This window comes from Fringilla coelebs (assembly GCF_963513975.1).
Source record: "Fringilla coelebs genome assembly, chromosome: 9".
NCBI classification, from domain to species: Eukaryota; Metazoa; Chordata; class Aves; order Passeriformes; family Fringillidae; genus Fringilla; species Fringilla coelebs.
In genome coordinates, this window is record NC_140067.1 from 19,271,391 (window position 1) to 19,281,425 (window position 10,035).

A 10,035-nucleotide genomic window follows, 5' to 3' on the forward strand; every position below is an offset into this window, starting at 1 on the left:
GTAAACCCATCCAGCTAGACTGGTGAATCTAGGAGGCAGATATTACTAGATACTGAAGCTCAGCTGTCAAATTCTTATATACTGCTTATATGTCTTCTGCAAAGTTAAAATTTCAGTTTTCATTGTAGAAGAATTCTCATTTGTGGCAATTAGCTGCAGCCTTTGTAAGCATGAGAAATAAACTAACATTTTTTTTCTTCCCTGTAAAAATTAGTGCAAAATAACCTTTATATTTTTTCAATTCCAGTAGTGTGTCATAGCTATTAGTATAATTATTTAATGAATTTCACTTTGTAAAATGCTAGCTTTAAGAATAGTTGAAACTAGTACAACTTAGTTATTCTAATCAATACTATGTACTCGTTTTAACATTTGAGATCAAATATCAAGGCTGCAGTGACATCTTGTGGCATTTTTTTGTAAAGGAGCAATTTTCTTGTGCATTTTAGCACTATATCCTGATTTTTTATCACAGATTTTTTAAATACCTATTTTAGATACCATGTTTAAAATCCTGTGTTGCATTAACTGTAATTTCAACAGACCATTCACAGGTGGTGATGATTCTGTTTAGACTCCAAAATATTACCAAATGACATAGATAATCTCTCAAAGAAATAATCACATGCATATTTTTTTAAATATAATTTTTGGTAATGTATTTTCAGTAAAGAAGCTTAAGACATTTTTAAAACTACCAAGGGATAAAAAATTCCACTTTTAAAAAATAAGCAAACAACCCCTTTTGGTTCCAAAGTACAGTGAATTATGGCTGGAGCTTAAGCTTAAGTCTTATCTTTGTAGTTTCTTTGCTAACACTAAATGATTAAGGCTGTTGGTTATTTTATGCCTTTCCTTCCTTCATAAGTAGGCCTTACCTAAATTGAATGTATGTGCCAACAAGTACACTTTTTTTAAAAAAAAGAAACCTTGGTGCTTCTCGCGAGTATGCAAACTGTGAGCTTACTTTAGACATCTTAATACTAAAATTTTGGTCAATATTCTGAAAATAAATACATCACAAATCTGCTTTCTGTATTTTATTTTACAATGGTGCAAATAAAATTTTAACAGTATCATTAAAAGCTTGTTCTATTAATTCTTTCACTGATACAGAAGAAACCAAAACAACTCCTTCACTCCAACAGAGCCCAATACTAAGGTTTGGCTGAGTTGACAGTTCATTTCACATTTCAAAAATAGTAAGGTTAACAACAACTGTGAGTCTTCACAACTCTAGTTGATACTGCACAGAACAGAAATCATGGAAATTTGCATTTCTGGAAAGATCATAGGCCTGTCTGTATACTACTTAGCACTACAGCACAATAATTAAAAACTACTTTTCACTATTACAACAAAATTAAGCAGACTTTACATTGCCATGTTAAGATTCTGCCCTTTAAATCTTACAAAAGTACTAGGAAGACTTCACTGAACAGAAATCAAATCCTTTAATACTGATAGAACAAGGCAAAAGATTCCTTCATTCCCCCCAAAGACTCACACCCTGCTGTAAAGAACTTGTAATATTTTCACTCTTTTTTCAGCTAACTTATTACAAAAAAAAGATAGAATTATATACCATTTGTGCAGATGCTATTTATGTACTAGGTATTAGCTGTAACTGGTTGCCTACAGCTACCTTTGAACTGATTCTAAGAATCAATTAAAAGCTGATGCAGATGAAACTAAATCTGCTTTGGATGCCAAATCTGATTTTGTGACCAGGAAAATCACTGTCTTTTATTCTCTCCTCCATACACAAAAAAAACCCCAAAACCAAAACAAAACAAAAAAACCAAACAATAACAACAACAACAACAACAACAACAACAAAAAAAACACAAAAAAACCCCCAAAAAAAACCCCAAAAGCCCTACCCTTCTGCAACTTCACTGGAAAAGGTTTGCCCTGTTTATGTCAATAGAAAGTTTCCAGAATTACAGAGTCCCAATCCAACAAAAGCCATTAACAGCAGCTCTGTTTCTTGCTAGAAATAAAGTCAAGGAATTCAGACTGATAACAGTCCATCCCTGTCAAATATCACTATACCTTAAAATACTTTTCTTCATAATGCTTTACCCATTATTGTATATTTTAACTCTGTTGTCATAGTCACCAAAAACAGAGGAAAAAAGGAACTAAAAAGTAAATACTCATTGAAAGAGTAGCTAAAAAACAGTAGACCTGTAAAATTACAAAAAGTACACTGTAATAAATGTTGAACACCCTGCTCTTACTAGGAACTGTAAATAAGAAATTTTTAACTAATTGAGGATTTTCCTGGGTGCATGTTTGTAACATGTTTGTATATGCAAAGTATCAAAATAAAACTAACTACTAAAGAGAATATTAATAAGCAACATTCCATCCTCTTCTTCTGGCTGCTTACATAAGTTTCATATTTCATGTATTCATGTTTCTTATATTTCCAACCTATAGGATTTTCCTTTCAGCTGCTTGCAGTGTTTCAGCAACTCCAGGCAAATCAATAATAGAAAAAAAAGCCACATCAGAGATCATTTTCCATTAACTGAGCAGGAGTAGATATTGTAGGCAATGGTTTAAGGACTGTCTCAGATTAAGGTGACGTACTCTTCTGGCTTTCATAGCAGCTTCAAGAAATCTCAGAACACCAAGTAGCTTATATACAAACTTCAAGAGGGTTTGTACAGGAGGCCAGAAGTCTGGCCAGCAGTTCACTGTAGCTCTTCTACAGCTTCACTGGAAACTGGGTAGGAGCAGGTGAGGAGTGGGAAGGCAAGGAAGCATCTCAAAATATAACTGTCACAAATATGCCTAGACCTCATTTGACTGGATATGTATATTCAAGGGAAAAAAACCCCAAATGTTAAGATCTGAAGAATAGGAGTGCAGGAGTGCATTTTTGTCTGCATGTTTCTGAAGAACTGACCTAATTAATTAGAGTAGCTTTTCAGGTTTTAAGGAAAGAGGATGATTTTATCACAGCTAAGCATGATTATATATTCTTTAGATTTTCTCAAAACTTACCTTTGTGAATTAGAAAGGAAAGAAAATACATAAAAAGCTTAGTGGAGACAAAATCAGAGGCTACAAAGAGGGATGGCCAAGATGCAGTAATTACACCTTCTTCTCTCCTTGAACTCAGTACAATTCACTGAGTATTGTTTAACATTTAACACCTTAAATTCATTGGCTTACATTTTATTTTTGTGATTGGCATAATTAGGAAAACCAAACTGAGAAATCATGATATTAGAATATTTTAAAGGCATGCCATCATAAATATTAACGAGTTTATTTACACAGTAGGATCTCTGTAACAAATGCTCTGCTCGGTGCCACATTCCAGAATAGCCACTGTTAGTGTCTTTTTCTAAATTTCTTATGTCAACAGGCTTCACAAACACTCCTGAAGGCTTTCCAGTATGCTTGGCTACCAGAAAATTCATGGCAATATCATCACAGTTTTGAGTTTCATCTATTAAGGCATAAACTGCTTCTGGCTGCTGTTGAAAATCTTCTAAATACCCACTGTGAAAAAATGCTGCACCGATAAGCACCATAGAATACTGATCTCCATTCCCAAATCCAGGGTTCTGCAGTTCAAAGCTGCCATAACTGTATACGCCTGAAGGAGTAGAAATGTGCTTTCTAGGAACAAATCCCACTATATGCTCTGGAAATTGCTGAAAGAAAAAAAGAAACTCAACACATATTTCACAGTGTGGGGTTCACTTACTTGCGTTCATAAGAGAGATTTACGGATTTTTTAAATGAAAGGAAGACAACATCATTACAGGAAAGAATTAAATTGTCGGCATACGGTCCTTCGATCTGCATAAATGTTGTAATTAAATACAGTTTCACAAAACTGATAGTCTGCCTCATTCCACATCACATAGTGCCAACAAAACATCTACCCACAACTGGCAGCTGTGTATTTGGCACTGAAAATAACTTTACAGCCAATTTCTCATGTTTTGCAAAACAAAACAGAGTACTAGGCATTTAAATAAATTCAGCAGTTAGCAACTTCATGGTTTTGTAAAGTAAGAATTAAAATTTTAAAGTTACAGATACTACAAAAGAACAAATTTTAGAAATTTTGCAATTTCTACTATTCAACACTTCAAACTTCCTAAAATCTAACTTCAAAGCTAGAAAACCAGTGGTAAAACAGTATGATACAGTATTGCTCTAACTAAAACTATTAATCTCAAGTGCAACTCACAAATACAGCCTGCCAAGATGCAAAAGATTACCTGCCAAACGGAAAAGGCAAAAGCAAGGTCATGAGCGCTGACTAGCGTGTCATCATCCATCATTAAAACAGCTGAAGGGAGGAAAATGAGAGAAAAACTTTTAATTGATCAAAAGAATAAACACATGAGCACAGTATGCAGCACAATATTTGATAAATGAAATACAAAATTTCAACAACTATTAAGCTGAATTGCAATTCCTTAAAAGTAGATTGATAAAACATAATTAGATTTCAAAGCTAAAGCAAGGTCACAGCTTTGTGGTAACTGGAAGCAAACCTAAGTTCTAGATTATTTGCCAGGCTGTTACAAAACTCAGCAACCTTTGATCATCTGTAGTACAGCTGGAGAAATATGTGTTAGAAAACCTGGGAGTGTTTGGCAAAGCAACTTAAAATTCTACTAATCTTGTGTAAAGATACAACTAGAATACAGTTAGATACTTTTCTTTAGCACATACACTAAGTAAGCAAGTTAAATTGCCCAGACAACATTCAGTACTAATAATTACAGAAGGAAGACTCTTTGCCTTTAGTTTTAGACAAAAGACTACCAGGAAGTGGAAAGGGAAGGATATTCTTAGATCTGAACTGCAGATGCATTAAAACTTTTAAAGTTTACAGTTAGCACAGATCTTACTACAGTAAGAAAACACTTGGGAAGTTGAAGTTTCCAGTGTCTTCCTGGAAATCATGTGTTTGGACTAGCAGCATGATAGGAAGGGGGCAATAAATACAATTACCTTTACTAATCATGAGTAAGGTCAGGTCTGTAATGCAACATATGGGGGGTTTTTCCACTTGAAACAAACAGGATTTATTGTTGTACACGTCCTAGAAAGAGCTTGGGAAGAATATTTAGATGAATACCCGGGAGACTAGGGAAAGTACTCTTAAATAAAAGGGTGTGTAATTCGAGATAGAAAGCCAGACAGGGGAGGGAAGTTTCTCAGAAGAGCAGAACATGCTTGAGAATTTAAGAGGAATGGGCTAAATCAAGTCTACCAGGTGACTTAAGTCCAGATTAGTGCGGACACTCAACAAATAACATGCATTTTGAATTTCAGTTTATGGTACAGAAAGAAGAGCAGCATAACTACCTATGTCTGCCTCACAAAGGAAATTAAGAACTGTTGCAAAAGACCTTGAAATGCATTTGACATTCCTCTTTCCTTTACTCTTCAGCCTGGTGGTGGTGTGCACTTGGTATCATAACACAGGGTTCCTCTATACTACCCATACTCTATGAAGTGGTCCAAAAGATCTATTGATTTACTCCACAGTATAGCTCTTTTAGCATTCAGATTTCATCTCTCTTTTAGTGTTCAGATTTCAAGCATGAAAATATTATCAGTAATAGTGATATGAACTGCTGATTACCTTTTGTTTCCAGGTCAGGAAAATTCTGCAGTCTGTTTCTCATACGATTTACAGTTTGAACTTTAAAGACAACAGGGACTGGATGAGGCCCCAAGGAATTCCACATTTCCTCTGGTGTCTTCTCACCAATGTTGTTCCACACAACAATTACTTTATGTAGGTGGGGGATTGCTTGATAATGATTTAAAAGCTTTAGCAGTAAGTCAGTTCTATTGTATGTCTGCATAATAAGAGTGAATGAATCCAGGGCAGACTGAGTCTGGGTTTTTGGTTCCCTTCTCGAGTTGGGCAGTTTGTCATCTTTGATAGTGGGAAGCAAAGCTGTTAAAGCACCTGCCACAAGAAGCAAGACGATGATCACCACAGAGGTGAAGCGCAGTAGGCGGATTCCCATAACTCTTCCTGGAAGCTTACAGAGGTGAAAACACCTTTAAAACACGTAACAGGAAAGGAAGTCATTATAAACCCATGTACAGTTTTCTCTCTTGATCAAAACTCCCAAAATATTAGGTACATTTTAATTTAAGTAAATAAGGAGGACATTAGCACTTTGGCATATTACTTTCAGCTATCAAGACAGGTGTTTCTGTTACCCAGTTTCTGTGCTTACTTGCTTTTCACTCTTTTTGGTTAACTCTGGATTTCATTATTTTGTGAAATAAATCTAAAGTAGTTCTTAAGAGTGTTCATTGTTTCCTGTTTTTTCAGTACTACATTTTTGATTGAACGTTTACATACCTCACCCAGTCTATCCAGCTGAAAGTAGAAAGCAAATTTGTACAGAGATTCAGTGTTTTCAGCATTGCAGGAGCTTTACCTTAACTGGGAAGCAAAAAAGGTGCCTTCTCAAAAGCTCTGGCAGGAAGGAGGAAATAAAATGCTCGCTTTTTCTGTTGCTCAAGCACCACACAGAAGGAATAATTTTTGTAACTGATTACTGGACATTTTGTCAATATCTCCTTGATAATGGTAATCAGTACAGAAAATGTGATGCTGATCATACTAAGGTTATAACACACAGGTGGAGCAAAAGAAACATGCCAAATGGAGTAATGCAGGAATGCAACAATCTCAGCAACAGCTGAGCTGATAGATTAGAACTTGTGAGAAAATGGCAATGTCAGATGCTAGGTGCTACTTATCAGCTAACTGTGAATGTAGATTTAGTTTAAGGCAGAGGTTTCTGGATCGTGATCTTGGAACTAAACAAAAGCTCTTAAAAAGTAGCTTCTAGAAAGATAGTCCCTCAAATGTTTTTCACACAGTGATAGGATAGCCTGAGTTGGAAGGGACTCATGAGGATCATTGAAGTTTAGCTCCTGATTCTGCACAGGAAAGGCCCCAAAATTCCACCATGTGCCTGAGGGCATCGTCCAAACACATCAGACTTGGTGCTGTCAGGATTTCCCTGAGGAGCCTGTTCCAGTGCCCAACCACCCTCTGGCTAAGATAGCTAAATATTTCCTACTGCCCAGCCTAAACCCACTGCCACAACAGCTTCATGTGGCATTCCTCTAAGTCCTGTCACTGGCCACCAGAGCCAAGAGATCAGTGCTTTGTCCCTCCACTTCCCCTAGCTAGGAAGCTGTAGACAGCTGGGAGACCTCACAGACACTTCTTCTCCAGGCTGAACAGAGCAAGTGACCTCAGCTGCTCCTCATATGGCTTCCCCTCAAGGCCCTTCACTATCTTTGTAGCTCTTCTTTGGACAGTCTCTAACAGCTTTACATCTTTACATTGTATTCTATGAAACTGCACATAACAACCATGAGGTGAGGCTGCATCAAGGCACAGTGGGACAATCCCCTCCCTTGCCCGGCTGGCTGTGCTGTCCCTGGTGCCCCCAGGACAGGGATGTCCCTCCTGGCTGCCAGGGCACTGCTGGCTCCTGTCCCTTGTCATTGACCAGGACCCCAAGGGCCCTTTCCGTGGCACTGCTCTCCAGCCTCTGTTCCCCAGGCTGTCTGTGCATTCAGGGTTGTCCCATTCTAGCTGCAGAATTTGGCACTTGTCTTTGTTGCACTTCCTACGGTTTTCCTTTTCTCCTTCTTTACTTGCAAGATTAGTGCAAACTGAATAGAAGATGAACATTCTAAGCTTGCTACTAACTCATATATATATATATATATTATTTTAATACCATTACTCATGTATTCATTTTACTCTGTAATTTCTAGGTTTTCAGCAGGGAATTCTGATCAAATTCAGTGATCCACGACAGGCAAACAAGTACAGTTTTTGAAAGAGTATCTGTGTGGGTTTTTTCACAGAATTTTCAATCATTTCTTTCCAAAGTGCAAATAACCTGCTTGAAAATATGAAAGTAAATTATTTAAGACTAAAATGCCTCGCAACTTACCTCATTTTTGCCACGTAGGATTGTTTTCCTGGCTTGTTTTTGCAGGGCAGTTGTTTGTGATCTTTGAATCTGCTGGAAATTAAAGGGAGTCTATAACTGGAGATCAACAGTTATCCACATGCTACCCAGCATTCTTGTACAAGTAAAAGGTCCTCTAGTTATTGACTGATATATGCATTCATGGCAATTATCCCATTCCTTTTTCTAATGCTCAGTTAAATAATTATCTCTGCCTTTCAATGAACACTCCTGAAAGAAGTCATTACACCAGATGGTTAAAAAGAAAAGAACAGTCTGTTTCTCTGCTTGTAAAATTGCTTTGTGCCAGTGCAATGTCTGTGTGTTCCATCCCTAAGTTCAGCTATGGAGATACAAGTAGGTCTTCAGAACATGACAGGTGTTCCTGTGCTCACCAGGCACCACTAAAAATATGTGGCTACCACAGTCAAGCAAACCAAATTTTATCCCAATAATATTTTATTTTCTGGGTCATCCCCTTTACATTCTCACTAAGATTATCAGTTGTATCAGAGGTTTAAGGCACAGCATTTTGGTCTTCCCATGAGGTTTGGCAGCTTGGAAAATATGAGTCCAAGCACATAAAAGAAGGATATACAGGACTCAGGACAGCAATATAGGAAAGCTGTGCTCCTAGGTTGTTGGAGAGATTTTTGTTCCATTAAAACTTGCCGAACAACCAAAGAGTCATTAATTTTGATTTGAGAATGGTACGCTGAAAGCTTAGAGCACATTAATTTGTTTAATTTGTTGAATAATTGAACCTCTGTGAAATTCCATAAGAGTAATTTGTTTGGACTATATAAATTTGCTTCTTAAAACTATAGATTTGTTATTTGTGTGTACACCGATCTGAATAGGTCCACATATACAGGTCTCCCCAAATCTGAGATCAAATCTTACTATTATTTTGTGACAAGAGGTCACTGAAACTATTTCCAGAAGCTAACTGCTTGTTCTGGTTGCTTCATTTTATAGGGAATCATGCCTGACTTCTGAAAATTATTAGCAGCAGTGGCAACACAGCATTTATGAGGTCCACTGTATTCCCATCAAATATGCTTTTGAAGAAGTGAACTTCAGATCCTCTTTCAGCAGTTTGCAACCTATTTGAAACATTTACCAGTGCCATTGTAACGACTAATTAAACTTTAAAAGCATACTTAAAACGAAAACATAAATACTGCTGGCTGTTTATGAGACTTTGCTTGCCATACCTTCTAGTGCTTACAATAGGTGTAGTGATAGGTAATGATGATATTAGTATATATTCTCATAATAAACGTCTGTTTAGGTGTTTTAGAATTAGCATCACGGCACTTTCCAACAAGCAAATGCAGTTAAATTTTGCCAATTAAGTTAGGAAATTTCAATGCCAGATTGATGTCCTTTTAAAAATCCTACAATACTACCTGCAGATAACACAAAATTGACGAAAATAAAATCGCTACATCAAACACCAGTATTTTAATCCTCGTTCCAAGAAAAAGAGTTCTCGAACGGGGTCCCCTGCTCTGGCGGGCAACATCGCTTAACAGCACCCCGGAGTAGTTGGGTGCAGCCAGGCAGCAGCACCACGCAGCACCGCCCGGTACCGCGCAGCACGGCTCGGCACCGCCCGGCACCGCGCAGCACGGCTCGGCACCGCGAAGCACGGCTCAGCACCGCCTGGCTCAGCACCGCCCGGCACCGCACGCCCCGCTCGTCGCCCCTCGCTCACAGCTTCGCTCACGTTCCGCAGGCGCCGCTATCGCCGCTTCGTCCGGCCGGGTTGTTCTTCCCAGGGGTCACCGGCAGCACAGCAGGGCAGGGCGGAGGAGGTACCGGCCCAGCCCCGCCGCTCGGCCCCGCACAAGCCGCTCCGGTGACTCAGGGGCGGCCGTGCGGGACCGCGGCAGCGCTGCGGTGGCGGCGCCGTGCCCGTTTCCTGCCGTGCGTCCCTGCGCTTCCTCCCGGCAGGCTCCGGTTTGTAGTCCAGGGTCCTGCGGCGGGCGGAGCGCTCCGGCGGCTCTGGCTGTCACACACCGAG

General features: G+C 38.7%; 1 protein-coding gene across 3 annotated transcripts; it reads right to left on the bottom strand.

The window, feature by feature from the left end:
- Positions 1 to 1,059: 1,059 nt before the first annotated feature.
- Positions 1,060 to 9,928, bottom strand: EXTL2 (exostosin like glycosyltransferase 2). Of its 3 annotated transcripts, none has more exons than XM_084211075.1 (5): positions 9,739 to 9,928; positions 7,989 to 8,060; positions 5,630 to 6,057; positions 4,251 to 4,321; positions 1,060 to 3,674 (listed from the first exon to the last, which is right to left on the bottom strand). In XM_084211075.1, the coding sequence occupies exons 2-5, from the start codon at positions 7,991 to 7,993 to the stop codon at positions 3,183 to 3,185; spliced, it is 996 nt and encodes a 331-aa protein (XP_084067201.1). In that variant the 5' UTR covers positions 7,994 to 8,060; positions 9,739 to 9,928; the 3' UTR covers positions 1,060 to 3,182. The 3 variants fall into 3 exon arrangements, with proteins under 3 accessions (XP_084067201.1, XP_084067200.1, XP_084067199.1); XM_084211074.1 differs by having other exon boundaries at positions 7,989 to 8,057; positions 9,727 to 9,928; XM_084211073.1 differs by having other exon boundaries at positions 9,727 to 9,928.
- Between the last annotated feature and the right edge of the window lie 107 nt (positions 9,929 to 10,035).